A 26,712-nucleotide genomic window follows, 5' to 3' on the forward strand; every position below is an offset into this window, starting at 1 on the left:
CTGCATAGCAACACAAGAACCTGTTTTTGTTATAAAACTAGAGACACTGGACGAGGACACACTCTTCACTCTCTGCCTCCTTCTACTGCATCTCTCTCTCTTGTCACTCCTACTGTTTTTCTACCCCTCTCTCTGGTTTCAGCATCTGAACACAGAGACATCCGTTCAATCCGAGCTCCACATTTCACCGCAAAGAAATGTGTCCTTAATTTATCCTCAACTGCACATCCGTCATTGTTCACTTGTCACTGTTCTCCCTCCTCCATCTCTCTTGTTCACACATCTATCCTGCCTACACACACACACACACACACACACACACACACACACACACACACACACACACACACACACACACACACACACACACACGCGCACAGACACACGAAGAACCATACAAATCATCCTGTCTAGTCTGACACTACTTAAGAAATGCCAGAGAGGGAAAAATGTCAAAGAATGAGATGCAAAACAATTACATGACAGCTTGTTCTTTTCCAAAGTTAAAGAGAAGTGTTAAGCGTGCACGTAAAACACAGCGTTATAACGCAAACATCTTTAGGTACAGTACAAACTGAGTAAAACTACTGTGCAAAATGTCAATTAATGTACACACATTAAGACATGCTGAACATTTAGCACACTTCTCACTCTGTTGGTGTTCATCAACTTGGATGAATTAATCCTGAACACAATGTACAATTAAGTGGATGGAGACCTTGGACAATGAAGCGTTGCGGTAGTTCATTCAACAGCTGCTCAGCAAGTGTACATAATATGAACTAAAAGATGAAATTGTGATGAATGTATGTTATATTATGGCTCGTGTAACCTTGAACTGATATAAATTAAGTATCTTGCACCTGAATTGTCTAATATCAGCCCAATAAGCATTTATTTTATCCGTTACCAACTGGACAAACATGTGGTCTTTCCTAATTTTAGGTCAGTCAATGTGTCATTTTTAATTCTGTGTTACACACTTTCTCACACCTCTGTTTCTTCTAATATTTATTTCTCACATATTATTGTTTTAGTATCTTGCAGAATGTCTAAAATGATGCCGTCTCTCTTCCTCGCTCTTTCTGTCTCTCCCAGACATGCACTCTCTCACATCAGTCGTATGTAAAGTGCCTATGGCCGCATGTAAAGGGCACACACACCATGGACAGAACATGAGACAAACTGTGAGTTCACTAAGGATGGACACTAAATGACAAGGGTGCAACAGTGTTGACAGAATACATCAAAGGTCATATCACCATTGTGTGCACCTGAGTGAGGGTGTTGTGTTTTCCAGATCTAGAATATGTGTGTGTTGGTGTGTGTGTGTGTCACTCAGTTCTTCTGCTCTGCTGCATTTGTCACCTTTACAAGCTTCAACACCATCAAACACTTAGTTACTAAGAATTCTTCACATCGGTCTGTATGTGTCAGTTCAACCACGTGCCCCGGTATAACACTAGAGCTGGACAACTGTTAGCATCCTCTCATGCATTAATATTGTGCCCTTAAGGCACCTCTGACCTGCAGAGACATGAACTCTGACCTGTGATACCAACTGTAAAGTTGTGACAAGGCTTCTGTGGCTCAGACTTGCTTTTTCAGACTTGAGGTCTCAGGATGTTTGGAGGCTAAGTCAATATATATATATATATATATATATATATATATATATATATATATATATATATATATATATATATATATATATATATATACACATACATATATATACATATATATACATATATATACATATATACATAAATATACATATATATATATTGGCTTATTCATCATGCTATACCTAAATAACTTTAGAATTTTTGATGAATTGTGTGTTATACTACTAAAATAGGCCACTACTATGAGGGAATACCACTGTGAAGAAAAAGGTGTACTGAAAACCATGCTTAGCCTACATAGTATGATTTCCCAGCAGGACATGGCTCAGAGCATCACATCACCTCTGCTGCATTACTTTCTTCCGAAAGTGGACCATACTGCCGTTCCCCAGACAAACAAAGCACACAGGATTCATCACACCAGGCCAACACATTTCAGCGTTCCATGGTCCACTTCTGCAGCTTATCTGCAAATCTAATGTTTTCAGGTGAACAGAAAACAGACAAGTGCCAGTCTTAGCCTGATTGGTCTGCAGCTCAGCAACTCAATTTAAAAAAATGCTGTGAGTCTTCTATGAAATCTTTTAATATAGCCATCTTTGGGGTTTTAATGTGGTTTTTAGTGGGACTGCACTTACCAAGCCTTAGCTCCCCATGAAATTTGCTGAACCTTGGGCATCCATGACCATGCGATTTATCCTTTTATCCTTAATTTGGACCACTTTTGATAACTACTGAATACCCGGCATTTCACAAGACCTGCTGTTGTTTTAGATGATCTAACCCAGAGAATTTGGCAAAACAGAATGGTTCTCATCAGGGTCACTCAGGCACACTTTTATGCTTTGAGGATCTTGGGATAAAATACCAACTGATCATTTGCTGCAACAGTGATGTTAACAGTGGCGATTCATCTTATGTGTATTAGTGTGTTTGGAGGAATGAAAGAGAAAGACAGAAACATTATGAGGACTGCAAGTTACATGTATATATTCCCTAAAACAGAAGTAATCATTTATGACTGTTCTTGTTATGGGTTTGATGTTAAAGTATTAAAAATATGGTTCACACAAGGAAAGATGAATAAAAGATCCCAACACAGAAACACTACTGTGGCCGCATTCTAACTCTGTGAGTTAGAAGCTCAGCTCCGCACTCAGTTAGGGAAGCAGTTACGGAGGTCACTAAAATTAATGTTGCTTCGGTGTGTAACTTTGCCAAGAGCATGTCGGACTCCGTAGTTTTCTCTGGTCCCTTGCCAAATTTAATCAGCGATGACATGTTTAGCCGCATGTCATCTTTCAACCGCTGGTTGTCTAGGTGGTGTCCCGATAACAATGTGGGTTTTGTAGATAATTGGAGCACTTTTTGGGGAAAGCCTGGTCTTATTAGGAGAGATGGCATCCATCCCACGTTGGATGGAGCCGCTCTCTTATCTAGCAATATGGACTCTTTTATTAGTCAGCTAAATTGACAACTCAGGGTTGGGACCAGGAGGCAGTCCTACACACATTTCTGCAGCTTCCCACCTGCCGCCGCCCACCCAAAACCCCATTCCGACCCTATACAACTCCCCAGCAGTAAGAATTTAACAACACAAAAACACTTTTGGGGTTAATCGTGAGAACCTCATAAAAATAAAAACAATAGATCTAATAAAATCTGAAAATAAGACAATAAAATGTAGCCTACTGAATATCAGATCCCTCCCAAATAAGTCTTTATTCGTCAATGACTTGATAGGTGATCACTACATTGATTTATTCTGTCTTAAAGGGAAAACTGGTTACAGCAAGAGGATTACGTTAGTATTAATGAAGCTACGCCAGCTAACTATTTAAACTTTCACATTCCTAGAACTACAGGCAGAGGAGGAGGTGTTGCAGCTATCTTTAAGTCAGAATTTTTAATTAATCCTAAGCACAAAACTAACTATAAATCCTTTGAATTCCTGACATTAAATTTATCTCATCCAAAATGGAATTCAGAGAAACCGCTCCTTTTAGCATTAGTGTATCGCCCACCTGGACCTTACTCCGAGTTTCTGACCGAATTCTCTGATCTCTTGTCTGAGTTAGTGCTGACTACTGATAAGGTCATTGTACTAGGTGATTTTAATATTCATGTTGACGATGAAAATGATAGTTTAAACATTTCCTTTAGCTCTATTCTAAACTCAATTGGGTTTTCACAAAATGTTAATGGAGCCACTCACTCTCATGGTCATACTCTTGATCTGGTTCTAACATATGGTATTGAGACTGATAAGCTCAAAGTATTTCCTCAAAACCCTGTCTTGTCTGATCACTTCTTATTAACCTTTGATTTCACTTTATTTGATTACTCACTGACCAAAAATAAATTCTACTATAGTAGATGTTTATCAGACAATAATATTACAAAATTTAAACAATCAATTGAATCAATTTTTTCACCTCTACCATGTGTTAGCATGACTGAGAGTCCCCCTTTAAGCTTTACTCCTGCTCAGATTGATCAACATGCTGATACTATTATAGCTTAAATGCGTACAACCTTGGATAATGTTGCCCCCCTAAAGAAGAAAAAATTAGGTAAGATTATGAAGGCTCCCTGTTTAATTCCCAGCTTCGAGCTCTAAAACAGGCGTCAAGGCGTTTGGAAAACAGATGGTGTTCATCAGGACTAGAGGAGTCTCACTTAACCTGGAAAGAAAGTTTAATCGTATACAAAAAAGCCTTACGTACGGCAAGAACAACTTATTATTCATCATTGATAGAGGAAAACAAAAACAACCCTCGGTTTTTTTTCAGCACTGTAGCTAGGCTTACTAGGAGCCGGAGTGCTGTTGAACCATGTATTCCTTTCTCACTTAGCTGTGATGATTTCATGTATTTTTTCAGGAATAAAATTGATACTATTAGAGATCAAATTCACAATACTCTTCCTTCTACCTATAATGTTGAGTCTGTTGTGGTCTCCGAAGCATCCTTAGTACCAGGATCTGACTTGTGTCTAAATAGTTTCTGTCCTGTCCAACCTTCTGAATTAACTAAAATAATAGCTTCATCTAAACCATCCACCTGTATCTTAGACCCTCTCCCAACGAGCCTCTTTGAGGACACTTTCCCTTTAATTAATACATCACTACTAAATCTAATCAATATGTCTTTAGTGACAGGATATGTACCACAATCATTTAAAACTGCTGTAATCAAGCTTTTACTTAAATAGCAATCTCTGGATCCAGAGGTGATAGCAAATTATAGACCTATATCTAATCTCCCGTTTATATTCCAAAATTCTGGAGAAAATAGTTTCAGCTCAGCTACTTCCCCCCCTAAGCAGAAATAATTTATTCAAAGAGTTTCAGTCAGGATTTAGAGCTCATCATAGCACTAAGACGGCATTGGTGAAAGTTACTAATGACCTTCTTATGGCCTCAGACAAAGGACTTGTGTCCGTACTTATCTTACTTGATCTTAGCGCTGCATTTGATACAGTCGATCATAACATTCTGTTCCAAAGACTAGAACAGGTGATTGGAATTACAGGTACAGCGTTAAGCTGGTTTAAATCATATTTATCTGATAGACTTCAGTTTGTTCATGTAAATGACAAGTCCTCCTCACAAACTACAGTAAGTCATGGAGTTCCTCAAGGTTCTGTACTTGGACCAGTACTCTTTACGCTATATATGCTCCCTTTAGGCAAAATTATTAGACAGCATGGAATAAACTTTCATTGTTATGCAGATGATATTCAAATATACTTATCCTTTAAACCAGATTAAACAAATCAGCCCAATAGGCTACAAAATTGTCTCATAGACATAAAGACTTGGATGTCTAGAAATTTTCTCCTCTTAAACTCAGATAAGACTGAAGTAATTCTCGTTGGATCTGAAAAACTCAGAGCTAAATTTTCCAGTTTTGTAATGAACCTGGATGGCATTACTTTAGCTTCCAGTGCAACAGTGAGAAACATTGGAGTAATATTTGACTCGGACCTGTCCTTTGACCCACATATTAAGCAGGTTACTAAAACAGCCTTCTTTAATTTACGTAATATAGCCAAAATTAGGGACATTCTGTCAAAGAGTGATGCAGAAAAACTGGTCCACGCTTTTGTTACTTCGAGACTAGATTACTGTAACTCTCTATTACTGGGCTGTCCTAAATATGCCCTGAAAAGCCTTCAGCTGATCCAGAATTCTGCCGCCAGAGTCCTGACCAGAACCAGCAGGAGAGATCATATTTCTCCAGTTTTAGCCTCTCTTCATTGGCTGCCTGTTGAATCTAGAATAGAATTTAAAATCCTTCTCCTTACATATAAAGGCCCTCCACAGCCAGGCACCACTATATATCAAAGACCTCATAGTTCCTTATATACCAAGCAGAGTACTTCGTTCGCAGACTGCAGGCTTGCTAGTGGTTCCTAGAGTCTCAAAGAGCTGAGCAGGAGGCATAGCCTTTGGCTATCAGGCCCATCTCTTATGGAATAAACTCCCAGTTAGTGTTAGGGAAGCAGACACCCTCCCCACCTTTAAGACTAGGCTGAAGACTTATCTTTTTGATAAGTCCTATAGCTAGGGATGGTTAGCATCCCTTAGTTATGCTGCTATAGGTTTAGACTGCTGAGGGACATTTCCTGATACACTGAGCTTCTTTCTTCTTTCGGAGGTTTCCTTCCTGTTAAAAGGGAGTTTTTTCCTTCCCACTGTTGCCAGTGTGCTTGCTCAGGATGGGAGATTGCGTTGGACTCAACTCAATCTGTTGGTTTCCTTATATAGGCTATTATGAATTGGCTTTCATTATGTTTTCTTCTCTGTCTGTAAAGCGTCTTGAGATGGCATTGCCGTGATTTGACGCTATATAAATAAAGTTGAATTGAATTGAATTGAATTCTGGCCCAGATTTGGTTTGTCAGAGGTGGTCCATGCATGAACATACTGACATTCAACAAAAAATATTGAATAAAAATTAACAGCCAAACACAAAAAAAAAAAAAACAAAAAAAAAACAAACAAAAAAAAGCAGTTTTAACTGAAATATGTGCCTTTTCAACATGCGACAGAGATGGGCAGCATAAGGTCAACCAGAATTGGCTCATAGGTGGCATTGACACCATACCACAACCAAACCACATGTGGCATGCCGTTGTTCTACCAGATCTGGCCCAGACCCAGCCGCTATAAGAGTCAGATAGAGCTTACATGTGCAAACTGACCAAAAAATGATCTTTGTTCTAATTCCTTTAACAAGATGACAAGCTCACAGGATGAAAACCAACTAGATCAAATTTTTGCAACTGTTAAATGTTAAGTTTATTTACAGGGTAAATAAATATTTATAGTTTAGAATGAAAATAGTGTCTGACAGTTCTGTCAGTTCTGCTTCCAGAACCTTTTACTTAACAATAATCTGTCAGACCACAACAATCTTGAAACATTGCTGACATTTTAAGGTAAGCTCCAGACTTGTTAGGCTTCACAACCTGTTTTTTTTTTAACTATACTATCCACAGAAAGCTAGACATGAATATCAGCTTTTTCTAAGTTATTCCCACATCAACAGTGTACAATATCAGCAAAGCAACACATTTTAACACAATACCAGCCACATTGCCATGGTTAGTACTTTTTAAAAGTATTTTTAATTTCTTGCTCCAATGTGAAACATCTTCCTTTTTCACTGACATGTCGTCTCATTAAGTCAGAAAATGGATCCGGCGAAGCATCTCTCTATGCTTCTTTCACAACACACCAAACATCATTTTCATCTGTTTACATCCTCGTTATGTTAGCATCCTTCCATTCTTTCCTCTCCAGAGTTTTCTCTTTTCATCCTTTCAAGTTTAGCTTGCTATTATTTCTTGTCTACATGCATACTGCAACTGAAACCATTAAAAGCAGGCAGTCCATATTATACAAGGACTTCTTGTTGTTGGATTTTTAACAACATTAGCAGAACTCTAATGTGAGGTCTATCAGGATGAAAATAGAAAACTTGTCATGCAGAACCCAACAATGACATTTTTGTCTTTCATCTCTTTCAGTCTGGCAGGGAGCAAAGACAAAAGTCTGTTAACTCTAAATAAAAGCCCAGATTGACAGGGCTGGGAGGATATGAGGAAGATGAGTGATGAATACAACCCTCAAAACACATACAAAAGACAAGGGACAGTGACAGTGATTTAGATTTCAAAAAGACTTCAATCACAGAATTCTTTTTCCTCTATCCGTGTAGGTACAGATGGATTTCCAATCAAATCACACATGTGACAGTGAAAGAAGGAAAGGAGACAGATGGCCTAAAACTGACAAAAACAGGAAAAGATGACTATTGGAGGTAGAAGATGATAAAAAGTCTACATTGCAGATGAAGTGAGAGCTGCATCCTTATGACTGAATGGTAGAGGTCAGAGTGACCCCTGGCAGCCTTTAAAACCTGAGACACTCAGGCAGCCTGTATGATGCAATGTTGTCTGTAATGTTTTTTAATTATCTTTATTAAAAAAACAACAACAACAACAACAACAAAAAACTAAAGTGTGCATATAATCAGTTAGGACAAAACCTTTTTATTAATATTAAGAATAGCAGGGCAACTATTAGATTGAATAATGTAGATCTTAAGACTATTTATTCTCCAAATGTACATAATGACAACCAATCGGGTCTGGACCTGCAGTTTCAGAGCCACAGTGCAGGGAGACAATTTATCTCCAAGGATCAGAGTTTTTCCCTCTTTTCTTGCAAACTAATGCTTTAATATCACTGATAAAGTTATACACATTGTTTTAAAGTGACATTTTCAAACCTTGACTGGTATTCAGGAATAAGACTGCAACCTGCACTTATACACTACTTTGAGCAGGATCCATAAAAGCCAGCTGGTGAACTGTGGTCACAGTCAGAAATGTCAAAAAGGCATGCCTAAAAATCCATCTTTATGGAGGAAAAATGTCTTAAGTGATTATAGTTAAAAAACAATGTAATTAACATGTCTGAGGGTTAAGCAAAGCTTAAAACAACAAGACCTGGTTGCAGGGAGAGCGAGACACCACACAGTGCATCTTTAGTTCTCAACCACCCTGATTCACAATCACCCTTCCTCTCTGAATTATAGTAAAACCCACACGCATGCTTCCACACACAGCTTAAACTTGGGGCTACGATGATGTGGATGTATCACCAGGAACATTCATGCAACATCATGCAAATGCGAGTAATTTCGAATATCTATGTAAAAACATGAAGCCTAGGAATCAGCATTTGCTTGTGTGAAAATGTTTTATACCAAATGTCTGCATACATTATAGCATGTGAGTTGTGACTGACTGAGTGGAAATACCTCATGTCCCAGTGAGAAACACTGTGGTTAAAGTCAGGCAATTTCATTACAGAACATCTTTGGCATCTTACAACCAGCAGCTGTGATCTCACCAAAGGGAATAAAGTGGAGTATTAAGGCACCGACAAGGTCCTCTGAAGGATGTACTAACAAGTATGAAGCAAAGGTTAACCCTATGTACATTTTTTAGTTTCCTTTCCACCTTGCTGTTTATTGTCATCTTACTGTCATATTTCCTGTTTGTCTGTCGGTACATCAGTTATCTCATTGATAAAAGACTTTTCCTGTCAGCCTTCATTTGGGTCTACATATGCCACAAACAGTGACAGGGATTGCTGCAATCAGTCTTTCAAACAGTAAGAAATAACATGAGGGGCCGATTACAAGTAAAAAAAAAAAAAAAAAAAGGATTCCATACGGGACAAATTCAGTACTTTTGTAAATGCATCTACATTATTTATCTATATGTTTTACAGTTCAGCAAAGCAGCAGAACATAACACACATTCAGGTAATTATTATGTACTGCTTACCACATAAAGTACACATTCAGGTAATTATTATGTACTGCTTACCACATAAAGTTGTTTCCATAGTAAAGCCCATTCTTGAAGTGTTGATGTAACTTCAGTAACAATGGGATCTTCCAGAGGTACCACAGTCTCATGAGGCCTGGGAAGGAAAGAAAAAGAACAAAAGCTCTTTATTAATCAGTAGCCATTTTAACAAACATTCATGCAATAATTTGCAGACACACAGAGTGCCACACACGAGCAAATAATTAACACAGTGAACCTGTAAACGTCCGCCCTTGTTTTTCACTAACCAAACTTAAACTATTGTGTGGCGTTACATTCGGTTAGGCTTTTACAATGGTGGATTGTTTCTAATGGCATTTCAAAGTGACAGACAAATGGAGCACAGAGGAAGAAAAGCTTGCACACAAAAACAACCTTTCATCCAAAGAAAACATAATAACATCATCTCTAACAACAGAGGAGAGAAACACTGTAATGTCTGTAATGTCTGTTCTGGAAAAAGAGACACGTAATTATGTTAGCATGATTTTTAATATCATGGCGTGATTGTTTTCTATTCCAAAATATTTTATGAATTTGATGTGAGCTCCAGTTAATAGTTTCAAATGCAATGATTTTGTGACAATAGCAATCAGTTATTAAACTTCTTAATCTTTAGATTTGCATGAATAAACAAAATAAAACAGTTAACATAAAGTGTGCCTGTGGCTAAAACACAAGGAGGCTCATTTCTTTTATGTTCTTCTCTCCATTAAGTACTTCTTCATATATAATCACACACAAAAATAATCAAACTTAAGAAGCATGACTTCAGGTTTTAGTTTTTAAGGATGTGTGTGTGTGTGTGTGTGTGTGTGTGTGTGTGTGTGTGTGTGTGTGTGTGTGTGTGTGTGTGTGTGTGTTTTCCCATGATAGACTGAAAAAAGTAACAATGCATTTAAATCTGTGACCACAACCAAAAATTCTGTTTAATCTTGAGAACTATGACACTAGTGACAGCCAGAAGACAAGGAAGTTATTCCAGCAACTTCCATAACTTACTTCACATCTTTTGTGAATTGTGAATGAATGCCCGTTTCCTGATATAAGTGGAGTAGCTATGATTCTGGGTCAGTCTGTTGAAGAACTTAATTCTCTTGTCGGTGATTGTTTTTATGACTTTGCTCTCATGTACTGTATATCATGTATGTCATTTGCAGTTATAATGCTCGTACAATTACAATACAAATGAAGTATATTAGGGGTGGGAAAATTGAATCAAAAATTGGGATTCTTTTGGTTTCACAATTGTTTTACAATTTTAAAACTGATTTTTTTTTTTTTTTTTTGTACAAAAAAATCTTCTTTTTTTCAATGAAATAAAATTAATCCACTATAAAATTTTTGTCCTTTTTATGAGTTTTATTGATATTTTTACTTGTCTTCTTGGGCATTATAGCAACAGAATGATGGTCTGGCTCCTGTGTTGTTTTCTCCTAACTGAAATCAAGAAAAATTATTTGCAAAAAAAAGTTTTATAATTTTTTTGGTTCTTAATCTACAAAAATCAGCAATATTAAAGATTTTTGAGAATCGCAGTTTAAATCAAATCGGCACCCAAAAAAATCGGAACCGAATTGAAGCAGGACAAAAGTATATCATCACAGCCCTACAGTAAATGTACAAGAACAGCAATATTTTGCAGTGACTTTTACAGGTAAATCTGCCAAATGCTTTTCAACAAAAAGACAAACTACCAAAGCAGCTGAAAACTGAGACCGCAGTTCACCCCTTAGTATGGAAAAAATAAAGCTTAAAATACTTTGCAGCACCTCTCACCTTCCCTTTCCCCAGCTGCCCACACATATTTTTGACAAAAGGGGTGATGTCGGCTAAAACTAAAAGCTGAGTCACTGTTTTAGCTCTGAAGTCATAAATATGAGCCTTCCTAGTTCATTTTACAACCTTTCATGTCATGCCACCTTTTCCTTCCTCACTTTGCTTCTCAAATATTCTCCATCTATCCATTACTCCCTCTCTCTCTCCTCTCTCTCTCTCTCTGTCTTTCTCACTCATCACTAATTAATTAATAAATACCAGTGTGCCAGATTAGCTGATGTACCTGCTGAGTCGTAGCTACTTGTCGCCTGGTGATTTCACCCACATTAGTTATACTTGCATCCTAGATGTGTTTCTCCTCCTCCATCCCTCCTTTCTTTACTCTGTCTTCTTTTTTTTTATTTTCTGTTGCTTTTCCATCTCTGTTAGTTCTAAATTTCTCTGCTTTGGCCCTCTGCAAGTCTCCTGACCTCGTTTTTTTTTTTTTTTTTTTTTAAACCCCCAGCCGTGTCAATCTGTCCAAAGTCTGTCCTTACCTTCTCCGATCCTTTTCCTTTTTATATTCTCTTTGCTTTCTTCTCTCTTTCTGCCTCTTGCCTGCTTCTGTTTTTTCCCCATCAAATAGTTTTTCCACTTTCTTCCTATATTCTCCTTTCATTCTTGCTCCGATGGCTTTTGCACTCATTCAGAGTTCATTCAGCTTCCCACACCAGCAGTCCTCCATCTCGTTAAGTTTTTCTCCTCCAAGCATGAAAAAGTGCATCCATATTCACTCTGATCATACACTCCACTGTGTCTTTGCTCTGATGTCTCTTTCTAAATGGCTCACTTTTCTAAGAAGCCATTTTTGTCCACCCGTCAGTCTCCAGTCATTAATATTTCTGTCTCCTCCATTTCAAATATTTCTTCTGATATATTCCTCCATTTTATTGACTTTCTGTCATTAAAAGCTTGTTTGTTCTATCTCTCTTTTCAAGCTCTAAATGGAAAAAAGGAACATTGCATATTATATTATATTATATTATATTATATTATATTATATTATATTATATTATATTATAATATAATATAATATAATATATATACATTTTATTTATTTTAAAGCATACAGCTGGACTTACAGTGCCTTGTAAAAATATTCCTCTTATTATTTTTCCAGTTTTTTGCACTACAGCCTTAATTTAAATTGCTTTTGGGGAGATTTTATATTGCAGACCTGTAAAGCTCTGCAGAGAAGACTGGCGTGTCCATACAATCACTACCAGCTGTAAGCTATAGTGTAAAATGAGCTAAGGTTTTTTTTTAAAAAAAAAAAAAAAAGAAAATAGCCATTATAATTGATAAGTTTAAAAGAATACACACTGCTTACAAAATGCTTGCCAAAATGCATGCAGGAGATTGTCTAAACACAAGACAAAAAGATGGTCTGGTCAAACAAGACTAAAATGTAGCTTTTACCCATCAGGGGAAATCCTACATTTGATGCAAAACAAGCACTTTTCATAAACCCCATGACACCATCCCCACAGTGAAGCACGGTGGTGGCAGCATTATGGTATAGGATGTTTTTCCATCAGCAGGGACTCTATGCTCACACTTGGGTGCCCAGTTGATGTGTGAAGTTGCACAGAATTTATTAAAGGTCTCAGTTTGCTAAATTGTTTCCTAGCATAGAAAATACTCATATATTTGCTCCTGCTTAAGGATGGAGACACTCAAGCTATTTCAATAATTATCTCAGAAACAAGTTCATTAAATAATTAGGTCAGTTTTTAAAGCCAGCTTTTTCTTTCCCTACCAGCCTTACATAAAACACAACTTGGTCCTGCATTAAATATGAAGGTATAGGATATGAGGCTATTAATGCATGGGTTCCTTGAGCAATTTGTGTAAACTGGGCATTTGCAAAAAAAAACAAAAAAACACAACAAATACTAATAGATAAATAAAAATGAAATACATAAAATGAGTAAGACAAAGGTAAAAAGGTAATTTATCAAAAATTTGTTCTTTATTTAGTCATGTTAAAATCTTTTTTTGGATTGTCTGTTCATAGGAAAAATCTTGATTCTCAAACTGCATGGTGCCACAACAGCTTCTAAAAGTTTCTCTCTTTTCAATTAGAAAAGTAAAAAAAAAATAACCACAGATAAGAATAAAGTCTAAAAGCTTTTTATTTCATCATTTTGAGAGGAATGTTTACCAGTTTTAAAGAGTGACAGTGCTTCAAAACATCATGAACATCATGCATTTATGCTTCTCAAGTCTTACTCAGCACTCTGTAAACCCTGTTTCAGCTGCTTTTCACTCTCCCTTTTACATCCGATTTGCTCCTGAACCACCTGGTCAGCAATTACTATGTGCACGAGCCGTACGATTAATGCCAGAGCTTCGTCTACACTGTAGCAAGTCAAACTTATTCCTGGTGAGGGTTGAACTCCACCAAGGCTGCCCTTTGTCACAGATTCTGCTCAAAACGTTTATGGAGAGAATTTCCAAGTTCAGATCATAAACCTATCAAACCATGTGCCAATCTAAAGGCCTCCACTTCAAGCATGCATACATATAATGAAATGAGCAACCAGAAGGTTTGAATACTTTGGAAACATCGTAAATGGAACAATTTTGAGATTTGGTTTGATGTGTTCATATCAGTATACGTGTAACTCGTAAATAATAAATTAGGATGGCACATAGCACATGAACAAAGTTTCAGGCTTGCCTTAAAACACTTTCAGAATGAATATGAAAATCTTTGAAACAAAGCAGCTGCAGCTCCTTAAAATACTATTGAATGAGAGTACAATATGCGACATTATCTCTGCAAAGGACAAATTGGACAAAATGCTGCAGGAGTTTAGGTGAGGTTTCCCTCAATGATCATTTCAGTGCAAGTCGGCAGCATCTGCTCTCAAAACCCTCAGTTGTGGGAAAATCAGATTTTATAAGGTTAATGAAACATAAAATGTGATGCAAATCACATGTAAATAATGATAACATCCTTATTATTGATGTGCCTATTATTCACATTAATAACATGTAAATAATCACTACTGAACTGATGTACTGCTTTGTGCTATGTAATAAACCTTACTTTCCTGAAGAGGTTTGTTTGAGTTCTTCACTAAACCTTTCCACAGTGGTATTCACTTTTAAAGCCAAGTGGGTGAAAAGAAAAAAAAAAATTAGCTAAAAGCAGTCAGGATGGAGAAATAAAAAGTATGAAAATAAGCAATCAAGTACACACAATCTAAGAAAATGATTGTATCTCAAGAATATTTTCAAAAATGTGTTGCATTTCTCATTTACTCTAAGAGAACTTTTGACAATAAAATACCTATAAACAATGTCCCCTCTCAAACACACTCATTTGTCTCTTAACACACACAGCAAGATGGAGTCAGAGGTGAATGCCATCAAACTCCATATGTTGACATTAACCTACTCTAAAGTGCAAAGTATAGATGAGTGGTTATTTTTCTACATTAACTTTAATAGGAGCTGATGGTCGTAGTGTAATCAATTACACACTATGGATCTGTGAGTGAGAAAATGCGCTGCATCCTGGATCATCTTTTAATCATCACATCTTAAACCTTACATGTGTATGGTTTGTGAAATCCCTACAGAACTTTTAAACCTACACATAAAAGCTTTTTCCCACCTTCAAATATTCAGTAGTATTAATCATCGTAAAGTATGTTGTTGATCTGTAAATAGATGTATCAGGTCACCACTTTGAGAACTCTTTGATGCTACGTAAGACCGAAAATGGACTTGAAAGAACCTAATTGATAAGTTCTGCAGGGGGTGCTATTATGGTATTTGAAGTTTTCTGAACTTTCTACAGTGTTACAGTGTCGAATCCTCAGACATGTGAACGGCACTGTTTTTTATCACCTAAACGCATGTTTGAGTTTGAGTTTCAGCACGCTCTCCGTTCGGTTTCCATGGCGACAGAAAACGCATCAAGTTTTTTCTACTTGGAAATCCTTGTGATGTCCCGGGGGATAAGGTTCTGTGATAGGTTATCTTCTACTGGTTAACAAGGGCATGTACAAATACATCAGGTGGGTGGAAAATGTTGGATAAAGTTATTTCCAACGATGGCTGGTGAGTTTACCAAAGAGAGACATCCTGCTGCATTCGTTGCTGTGGGTTGCTGTTTTCCACTTCGTTTTCAGGGTCTGATTCAGGTTCCAACATGTAGGGCTGTATGCTATGTGTTGACGTTGTATTTATTTATTTTTTTTTAATTGAGTTCATGTTAGCCTAATCCTTCTGTTTGTGAGATGTTACAATGACAGCGAAAGCAGTTGCGGTGCGCACATAATAGTTCCACTTTAATATATGCATTTTAAAACTGAGCCACTTGAAAAATGTGCTAATTTGGTGTTTGAAAGCTAGCTGATAAGATATGAGTGGCATGTTTGCTTTTAGAACTGTGTTAAGCAGAAGGTGATCATTGCTGACATCAAATTATTAAGACAAACCTCTTGCTTATCCTTTTCTTACTTCTATTTATAAAGGGAGGTCAGTATAACAAACAAATAACCAGCAATAATACTTCTGAAGGGCAAGTTCACCTCAGGGAGCAGCTACAGCCATTCCATGATTTTTACCTGTAACGTAAACATCATGAAATGTCCCTGACAGTCCAACTAGAGCAGCAAAGAAAATTCCGATTTCTTTTTATCACACCTGCATGTGTGTATGACAAGTCTCTTATTTGCACATTTGTGCAGTCTGGATTGTTGTCAGTCTAACTGTTAGATATTGGTGTATGTGTAAGTGTGTGTGCATGTGTGTCTGTGTGTGGTAACAGCTTTCTTGTTGTCTCCAGGTGTGATCCTAAAGTGTGATGGTTCTCTTCTCTGATGTCTACAAAAGTCAGCTCGGGGAGTGGACTGACTGATTTTGCAGAGAAGGACACAGCTGTCAAAGTATTTTTCATAACATGGTACAATCTGACACGAGTTGTGGGCTGAACCGTACTGGTGTTTCTCTGAACCAGTGAAAAACTGACCTGTCCAACAAAAACTGAATATAATCCATAAAACACATCTGGTTTCATGTTATCCTTCTGAATTTATACATTCTCAACTTACTCTGATCTTTTAAAGAGAATAAGAGAGTAAAGAAAGAAACCTTGTTGTCTTGTACTGTGACTGAAAGCCACAGGTCATGTTTTATACACTGATTACAAGCAGATTAAATTCTAAAATGTTATATAAATTATGTTTCTCCCCTTTCAGTTCATTTCAGTGTTGACTTACCAGCAATTTTCAAACTTAAATAGTTTTAAAAGGAGAGTTTCCATATGTGCAGGTAAATAAAGATTTCTAGCATCTAATTTAATAGGTATTGATCGTGCAGAGTTTGGGTAATACCTATATTATCAAAGCGAGCAGTACAAATTTGTGTAAAAACAATATTCCTTAATAATTTCAGCACTAAGCAGGTGCCTGTGCAGAAATGCGTTGACTTTCTAATCACTCTTCTTTATCAGCACTGCAGCAACACAGCAAGAAGAAACTTTTTAGTTATATTATAAAGTTATATTCATTTATGATAATAATTTTGTTTCTCAGTGTGTAAATATCTCCCTCATACTGTATGATGCTGCAGTAATTTTGTTTTATTAACTCCTGTCTTATGTGAAACACTTGCCACATAGGCTCCATTTGCTGACTGAATTTGGTTTAGAATGGGTAAGTTTTAAGAATTTGTTTTTTGTTTGAATGTGTGCCTAACTTGGCAGACATGTATCAAATGTATTTAATGATGATGTCAGCAAATCCAGAAAAAGAAGTGTGGATTATAAATTTGTGGTTTGCAGATAGAATCTGAAGCAACACGCCTGCAACCACAGAGACTCTTATTCCATTATTTACTTGTTGAATAATCTTTCATTTAACTCAGATTTCTCCAGCTGTAGTTATCTCCCTCTTTGCATGACGATTTCTGGTTCGAGCCTCAGCTTTGGCCTTTCTGTCTGGCGTCTGCATGTCCTCCCCATGCTAACATGGACTCTATGAAATGCATTAAGCAGACTGGATGGGAACACGCCACGATTTTCTTCATTTCTCAAAAACACCCACATGTGATGTGTTTATTACTTTTAGAAATACTTCTATTTTATATTTTTTTTAAAAATGAAGCATCATCTCTGAGCTAGTTCAGGAAGTCAACTTGTGCTGTTCTGCTTTCTCTCATGGGATCTGCTTCATATTCTACACAGCACATACTAAACATGTCCACACAACCCAGGCAGTCTATTAAAGCTTGCTATTTACTTGTGCTCTGCCTCATATTTGCAGCTGCTCAAAACATAATACACTGCACTGAAAAAAGGAGCCTGACCACATCATGGATTTATTTAAGCATTTTGGGTGTATTTAACACAAGTGCTTCATGTTTTACACTTAAACTTGACTGTTTAGAGTAGAAACTACATGATATGCAGATTGGGTACATGAACTTATTCAGATCATGTTGGGATAAAGCGAGTCAATAATGTTGTGACGTTAATTATCGCGATACCACACGCGATCTCGTCGACGCACTTTGCATCGTTGTTAAAAGTTGGCAAGCAGCTCCAGCAGTTCATCACGCTACGGATCAGCTCTACGTTAGTCGGTAAGTCTGGATTTTCTTCTTAAATGTTGTAGAACTGTCAGTCAAGCGTAGAATAATGTTTTGGGAGTCCTGTTTGCTGCCATGAGCTTATTTTCTCGTGCCGTTTACAGTTTCGTTTGATATTTTATGTTTTGGCGCGGTGCCATTAACGCTCCTTTTGGCGTACTGCGGCGCTCCTTTGGTCTTCTGTTTGAATTTTAAAGATTGTTACATTGTGAGTTCGCAGCACTGTAGTGTTAAGGCTATTTGACCATCAAGCAGACTTTGCTAATGTTATGTTAGCCACCTCCACTTCCCGGTCGATGTACACTTAATGAATGTTATTGAAATGCAGTTTTGCTGTGTCTAGATTTTTTTTTTTGTTTTGTTTTTTTGTAGATTGACCGACAAAATCAAGTCTGGAGTCAGCTGACGTGAACGTGGGCTCAAGTTTTTGTGGTGAGAACACGATGCTTTATTTGCCTGTGTAATTGTGGTCATTATTTTGCATTGCATATTTTCATAAATCGCCCAGCGCGTGTAGACCGGCCACCTCATTAATGCATATAATACAGAATCTCTGCTATAGGTTAAACTTTTACTTGCATAAATGATCAGGCAGGTAATTAATGTAATAAGTTTAGTTGGTGTGATCTACTTTAATGTACTTATTTTGCGTTTCTGAGCATTTTGGATAGTTTGCCCCAGTGATGTATGGGATCAGATAGCTCAAAATATTATAAAAGTGTTCAGTAGGCTCCAGTACATTCCATCACTCCAGCATAATTTGATATATTAACTGTCAGTGTAACCAACATTTATGTAACCTTTTAATATTACTTATTGTTTTTTCTGTGACAATTTTTACTTAATTGCAACCAAGTATACAAATGCTTTTTGCAAGAATAAGTCAACCTGTGGGATGGACAAACAATATGACAATGTAACTCTAAGCTGGATGCTAGATGGTTTATCATGATGTCAGGTATTATCTTTCATATCAGTGACGCACAAGAAAAAGTTAGCAATGCTGCACTGTGTATTTATTGTAATCCCGATGTGAGCGACTCAGTTTCCATTTCGTGTGTAACATGGCTTTACCTTGATGTGGACCCAAGGCTGAACAAGCAGTGTGTGTTCCTGCACTCTGGATGCAAAGCTTTAGAGAGAAGTATAAGAAAAGCATGTTTGTATTTTCAATAGGTGCTTGAATTGTTTTTCTAAGATCTCCAGTTCTATCTTTAATTCTTGTTTGTTTCTGCTTTTACAGTGAATGGTGTTAAGTGTTCCAGTGACAGAGTGAATGTGGCAATGCAAGACCTGCCCTTCAGTTTTTCCAAGTAGGTCCCAAATTCTGAAGCACTATCGAGTCAAACATACACACTATGGGAATAACATTCGGATTCCATGTGTTCATGTAGGTTGTCCATGCAGTTTTAGAACATGGAATGCATTGTTAATTCATTTGAATAGATGCCATGTTATTAAAACTAATCGTCATCAGTCAGGAAAATGCACATTTAGTTGCCATCTTTGTTCTTGTGAGGATCTTGTGTCTGAAAGGGATTACTAGTTTGTGATGCCCCCATGATCTGTGATGTGCAAGAGAGATGGCCAGCTCTTTTTGATCCAATGGAGGTCATTTAAAAATGATGCAATGACTAGTTGCCTCTTAGCTATATTGTTAATATGTAAAAGTAATGCTCATGTGTTTCCAAGTATTCAGTAGTAGAGCTTATGATGGGCAGGTGTAGTTTTGATGCTCAAAATGTCTTCTAAAATCTGTTGGGTGTGCTGTTTGTGAAAAAACAATATTTACATGTCTTTTTCAGATCAATGCAGAGTTTAAACGCATCACAACCATGCCACTCCAATCAAGGTTTCTGTCGCAGCTGGACATTCTGTCTGATGGTCTGCTGAGAGTGTTTGCAAAGCGGTCAGGGAAGCAGGGCAGAAAGCTGAAAGATATAGCTGCCATGATGACAGTAAGAACTTTTAAATTGTTTAACCATTACGTGTACATGCATTGCATTAACTCAGCTTGGCTGATCTTCCTTTGTCTGGGAGTTCTTATTCTACTAAATCTATCCCAGTCATTTTTATCATGCACACACTGTGCATGATAAAAATATGACAAATGGACTAATGTACCTTTTTTTTAATATAATTTTTTGAAATTACATAAAATTCAGTACATAACGGTCAGATGCAAATTGGTAGTTTTAATGTTGTTTTGTAGATGTTTGTGTCACATACTGACTTTTTAAAAGTTTTGTCCTTGATGACTTTCTTCCATGCCACTGATAATTTGAGTTCAGATTTTTTTAAATCAAATATCTCTATTCTCTTTGTATGTCTTAAGGAGGACATTGATGCCGGAAGGGAGTCCCTCATCAAAGGACTCTGCATCTATCTAGATGAGAATCCCGATCTCTTGGTGCAGGAGTACATGGTGAGTGTTTTGTGAGCAGATTGTGGCTTTGCTGCATATAAAAGTGAATCCAGTTAACTCTGGAAATACTTGCTTGGACTGTTTAGGTCCATTGTCCTCTTTATGACCTTGGCAAAGTGGTTCCAGTGCTGAGATTTAAGAAAATAGTACAGTCAGGTGAAAAAATTTTGTTTTTCTTATATTAGGGGTTACACCAGTGTGAAACCGCTTCAAATTTGTGATTATAGTGAAAGTAGGAAAATTCCTGCATCTTCCTACACTGCACTGACCCTCACCTGCAGAACCACCTTGGGGATCCACTGAATGTGGAAGCACCGCTTGACACCACACATCACCACTATAAAGAGCAGCATTTGAAACGCGTACAAACTGTTCCAGGTTTTTTATTTTGTTGGTTTATTGTTCACTTTAAAGCAGTTTTATAAAGCATTTTAAGTAGGGCTCCAGCAACTATGATGCATGATCACATAATCCTCATGACCGCAACAGACCGCTCTGAAACTCTACAGGTCAAACAGCGTGCCGGGCGTAAAGCTTGGGCTGCTCCGCTTTCACAATGCATTTGTGTTCAGTGGATTCCCAGGGTTAAGACTGGTATACAGCTATGAAATAGGTCCATGTTAATGATAAAAATCATCCAGGAACTCTTTCTTTCTGTCTTTCTCTCTCTCTTTTGTTCTCTTTCTGTTTCTTTCTCCCTTTCTCTCTCTCTCTTTCAAAAATTGACCATCAATGCATCATAGAAGGGCATTCTTTTGCTGCTGTAATCTGTTTTGCTGATTACATGGGTTTAAATAGACTATAACATTAGATTGACTGCATTCAAAACAAAACATCTTTTTTTTTTCTTTTTTTTTTTAAAGTTTCAAACTCTTTTGTCTTTAACCAGGACATGACTGAGGCCATTGCACTGAGTGACATTGAGAAAACGACAGTGGGAATCGACATCAAAAGAGATACTTCTGATGTTGGCATCATCATCGAGAGTGTGGTGGTTCTTCAAGGTCTGGACAATGTGGCCGTTGCAACAGCCTTGCTGTTTGGACTTTTTTACTCCTTGAACATGAGGTATCCATCACAGCTTCGCTACACTTTCGAAGTGATTCAAAAAGTTGTGATGGAGCTGGATGTGACTAAACTCTCAAGGAAAGCCCAAAGCTTAAAGACAAAACTACTGCAGTAAGGTGAGCTCGCTGTTGTACATGTGAGAAAGGACATTTAAAGTTCAGACTCTCTCCTGCAATTTGGAGGTTGAATTTCCATGTGAACAATCGACATCCCACAACAAAAAGAAGTGTCATCTGTTCATACTTCTTCTTAAGCAAGTGTTTACTCCTCAACTGCCATATGGATAAAGCCAGTTTTTCCCTGTTCCTCTCCATTACATGTTCTGATTGGCAGCATTCTTCAGTTTCTATTTGTCTTTTACAGATTAAAGGATGGGGAACTGTGTACAGTCCAAGTAGTGTCATCAGGGCCATTTTAAACCAGATGTTTAATTCACATGGACTAAAGACTTTTCAAAACTCCTTCCAAGAATGTCAATCAGACATGGGTATTGAAGGGATTGTTTTTCTTGGTGTACATGCCCTTCATGTGGGTAAGATGGGAAGGTTATATTTGTTCATTTTTAAGCTACTGTATAATTAACGAAACTTACACCTTGTGTAGGTAAAGTCAGGTTCAGCCACTGTTCCAATTCCCACAGTGATATTCCATTAGATTTTAATACAGTTCTTATGCACATGGTAAATTCATGGCCAGACTGAAGGAAGTGCAACAGTTTTGAAATAATTTCTGTTAATTGTATAAGTGGCACTTATTTTTAGTGAATCAGATTTTTTTCTCCACATTTTAAATTCTCGGAGACAAAAAAAAAGATTTTTATTTTATATTGTAATTTTGTATTTGGGGTCTGAAGATCTTATAGACATTTTATGTTATTTTAATTCAGTTGCCGTGAATAGTTGTGAATACCTCTAACAATGCGGTTGAACAGTAATTTCACAATAAAGTGACTTGGGATATCTGAAAATCATTGTGTTTTTCTTAATCTTGTGGCTCTTCAATAAACAGTTTGACATGCAACTCTATTTTTATTAATTGGTGTACATATTGGTAATGCTAATGATTAGGAGAAAGTTATTAGACATTGCAATAAATTCTGACGAGAATGGCAATTGTAACTAATATTTTTTTGCATTTTAAATTAGTTCAATAGTTATTGAATTGTTTAGTTACAATTGTCCATTCATTTAATCTTGAAAATAGAGGCTTTGAACATAGTGTTTGTATTGTTCACTTCCAAAATAGTTTCCTTTAATCTTTTGCAAAAGGAAAGGTAACATTTGTTTGCAGTGATTATATTGATAAAATTTGAAAAAAATTGACATTATTTGTTACTGATTAGTATTACTGTACTGCAGTCATTACAGTTCAATTCTTTCCCTGTCACTGCAATTGAAATTACACATTTTGTTTTGAAAAGTAAATAATAAAATTGTATAATTTCCATTAGAATATAATACTTGCATGCAATATAAAAAAACATGTTGTATTTAATTAACCAAATAGTATTGGCATAAAATGATATGAGTGTCAAAGTAAAGTGATAAAATTGTGAAGGATTAAATGGTTCAAAGAGCTTAAATTACTTGATAAACACACATTTTAATCACTTTGTATCAACACAAAATACACAGGTTTATTCAACATGAATAACTTGTGTTAAATGAACTCAATTGTTTAAGTTGCTGCCAAACCAAAACATTTATGTGCAACCAATGTCCACTATTGAATTAAGTAAATCCAACATGTTCTTTTTTTCAGTGTGCTTGCTTTTCTGCCCCTCCATTAGATTAGCATCCATTTGATCCCTAATGTCGATCATATATTCTTTTATAAACATCCATGTGAGTTGTGTGACTCAACACCATTCATCACTAAGCACCTGCCTGGAAGACAAAGTATTCTAAAACTTTCCCTTCTCTCAAGTCTTTTTCTTTCTCTGCCTCGCAGGCGAACTTGAAACAGTGAAGAAGTGATTCATTCCAGTTAATTTACTTTCCCTACCTTTATTTATGAACAAAAACTTTTATGCAAATCAAGAAATGGATTATAAATGAGATTAATCAGTTTTTTCTCACTATAAAAAAAAAGCTTTTACCATCAATATGCAAATGAATTAAATATATTATTCAGACCTTACTGAGAAACAATGGATCTCAAAGGAACTGATGCCAACAGGAAACAAAATTTAATCAAATTATCTGATATAATGAATGCAGTGAGTTCTTGGTACTTGCTGAGATTCATCAGGGAGGTGTCTGTGGGATCCCACGCTAATAAGCCCAAATGTAAATTATAAAACTATATTCAATAATAAAAAGGAACTAAATCCTGTTTCAGGCTGTTCGTGAAGCAGCCCCGATCGCAACATGGAGTTAGTATGGAAAGATGAGGAAGAAAGCACTGACACTGAGACAACCTCTCCAAAATACCAGTAGAACCAGCCAAGTACCTTGAAAAACTGGGTCCATGTGTACATCAAAGAGCAGGCTGTGTTTTTATAGCATGAAATCCCATATATTAAGCTGATATAATATCTCATATAAAAGCGTAGCACATCTAAATTAAACATGGGGCTTTATCATGTTGTAATGACATAGTTTCTTGGTAAAAACATTCACGTGTTATGTTATATAACAGAATAAAACATCCATACATTGGCCTTTGTACAAATTATATAACATAATTGTAGCGATCTTGGCCTCCCAGGATTAAAAACATTCGACTGGATTAAACAATAGTTGTATTTCTTTCTCTGCAGTAAGACTGGTCCACACAGGACGAAGAGAGAGGGACCATTTGACCCAAGAGGAGGGGTGACACCCCGAGATTTACACCTTTACTCCCTACAGAATGCAGCTGTGTCAACACGAAGGATTAAAGCACATCTAACAATTTATGGTCGCAGGTCGGGGGAAATGCCGAGAGTCGCATCTGACCAAACCCTGGTTCTTGTCAGAAATGACACTTCTAAGCCAAAAGACGAGACTCCAGGGCACCAGAACAACCCCTCCCCTGACGGAGAAGGAGACAGAAGGAATCCAAACTTCTTTCCCCAATTGAAGGAACTGATCTAACTTAGTCTAAAAGACTGTGGTTAATTGTTTGGTTGAATTTCTTCTTTTCCATTATTTTATCTTGATATGTAATTTAATTCTTTGAACTGATCACACACACACATTAATCATGAACACTGCAGTAAATAATTGTTGATTACGTTTTCCAAGCTTCAGACTTCTCTTAAGCTACTAATATGAATGAATAAAATGTGAGTTTTCTTTTTTTAGGATCACCCAATGAGGACGAGTCATGACAATTAATTAATCCACCTTTAATAAAAATTACATGTAGCCAATCTTTTCATGTGTGAAAGTAATACTATAAAATGCTTTCCTTCGCCAGCAAACGAGGAATCTGCATAACTCTGAAAGAATGTGATTTGATGTGTATTGCGGCAGACAAATCAAGGAGTTGAAAGTATCCTGTTCACATTAATGAGATGCAGAGGGAAGGAACTAGAGCTGACCTGATTGGATAAGGTTGGTCAGCCTCTGACAGAAGCAACTCATGATTGGCTGGAAGTTCGAAAGGCGGGTCTGTTTAAATTAGACTGGCAGTCCAACTTCCGAGCTTTTTCTCCTCCTGAGTTTTCTTTACTTTTTTGTCTCCTCTTAAAGTTTCTGCTTTTCTTTTGTCCTCTGTTTAGTTCTTTAGCCTTTCGTCTTCTTTTTCTTTTTGTTATTTCATTATAAGTTTTTACCTCTCCGTTCTTCCGAACGGGAGAAAGTACAAGTGTTTATTTGTAACCAGTATTTTTCCCGAGATCAGTAATTAACTAGAACCGTAGCTCCAACTTTTTCCATTACGTCTTTACACGTAAAATCTGGAACTATCTATTTTTGGGACAATCTGGATCATCATCACACCGCTCTGGAACTCCGCTGAACGGATCCAGAAGGCCAGAGTAGCTGCGTAGACCTACATCTTCTGACGCTCCAGGGATCCAATTCCCCCGGAAACGCGCCGAATAGGGAACCAACCACCCGCTTCGACCCACACTCCGGATTCAGCGTTCAAAGTAGGATCTGATAGCGCTCTGACATTTGTGATGTCCCAAACCAGTACATCAAATTCTAATTAAATAATTAAATTCGAATTCTTATCCAAATTTAGAATTATTGAACACGTTCTTGTCAAAGATTTAAGTAAGATAATCATCCCAATTTATTTGCTTAATTCCAACCAGTTTCTTCCTGCTCCATCTCATTTAATTAATCTCAGCGTTCTTTATTAATGTTATAAATGAAATTCCATGTTGACAAATTCATCATACCATCTCACCAATAACATCTCTCCATCATTGCTCATTTTCACTGCTGTATGTTTACCATCATTATAAATAAATATGTATAATCAATTCATCCGTTATTGTCATAATTTCTGAATGCACGATTTCTGGTTCATTCGTTCTTAGGATTTACTCCTTTGAAGTGAGACTGTTTATTGAATTGAGTTTATTTCAGGTGTCTCATCCGCCTGAATTTTAAGTTAATTAAAGGTGATGAGTGGTGCTCCGAGGTAATTAATAAATTCATAATTTGTAGAGGCTATTCCGCTACATAATAAAATATCAATACACTGGCCTTTATACAAATTCTTCTGATAAAAAATGAATGCCTTCATATATGAAAGTATTATTACTTTACCTGCAGTACTTAATGATAACTGTACCTTTAAAAGTCAAGTGGCATACAATTTTTGGGTCATTTTTTTATTGCATTAACTACTTGAAGTGTTTTAAAGTAGACATTTGCTAACTTTGTGTTATCATTGTATAAAATACATCTTTTGCATTCCTACAAATTTTAAACAATTATGATTTTTCTGTGAATAAAGGAGTAAAATGACCAAAAACTGTAAACATAAAGTGCCTAGAGGTTTCACAGATGGGATAACTTAAACTGTGTGTGTTGCATAGTGTCCTGGATTTCCAAACTTACCCTCGGTTTGTTACGATGGCTTTCTTCAAGTGAATGTAGCTGGCAGGAAAAACTCCCTGGAAAGACAAAAAGACATAATTAATATGATTAAATATAATATGCTAAATTAATGTACTTTTTAGCTGTGATGTAGGCACTATGAGGTGCTGTATGGAGTAATGTACGGTAATGTCACCTAACTTGCTAAGTAGGTGTGGTTTTTCATCTGTTCCTGGGACACAAATAAATCAGCTAAAGACATTATGACATGCTATCT

The 26,712-nt window shown here is 36.7% G+C and overlaps 1 protein-coding gene across 4 annotated transcripts in view; it reads right to left on the reverse strand.

Annotated features, from left to right (window-relative positions):
- LOC306756848 (dedicator of cytokinesis protein 3-like) overlaps positions 1 to 26,712 on the reverse strand; it is a gene marked incomplete at both ends in the record, with an annotated part of 190,548 nt that overhangs the window by 69,188 nt on the left and 94,648 nt on the right. For all 4 annotated transcript variants that reach the window (XM_079241741.1, XM_079241740.1, XM_079241742.1 and 1 more), the window contains 2 exons: positions 9,537 to 9,633; positions 26,457 to 26,512. In XM_079241741.1, coding sequence (XP_079097867.1) covers positions 9,537 to 9,633; positions 26,457 to 26,512 — 153 coding nt within the window. The remainder of the gene's footprint in view (positions 1 to 9,536; positions 9,634 to 26,456; positions 26,513 to 26,712) is intronic.

This window comes from Telmatherina bonti (assembly GCF_933228915.1).
Source record: "Telmatherina bonti genome assembly, chromosome: 6".
Classification (NCBI taxonomy): Eukaryota; Metazoa; Chordata; class Actinopteri; order Atheriniformes; family Telmatherinidae; genus Telmatherina; species Telmatherina bonti.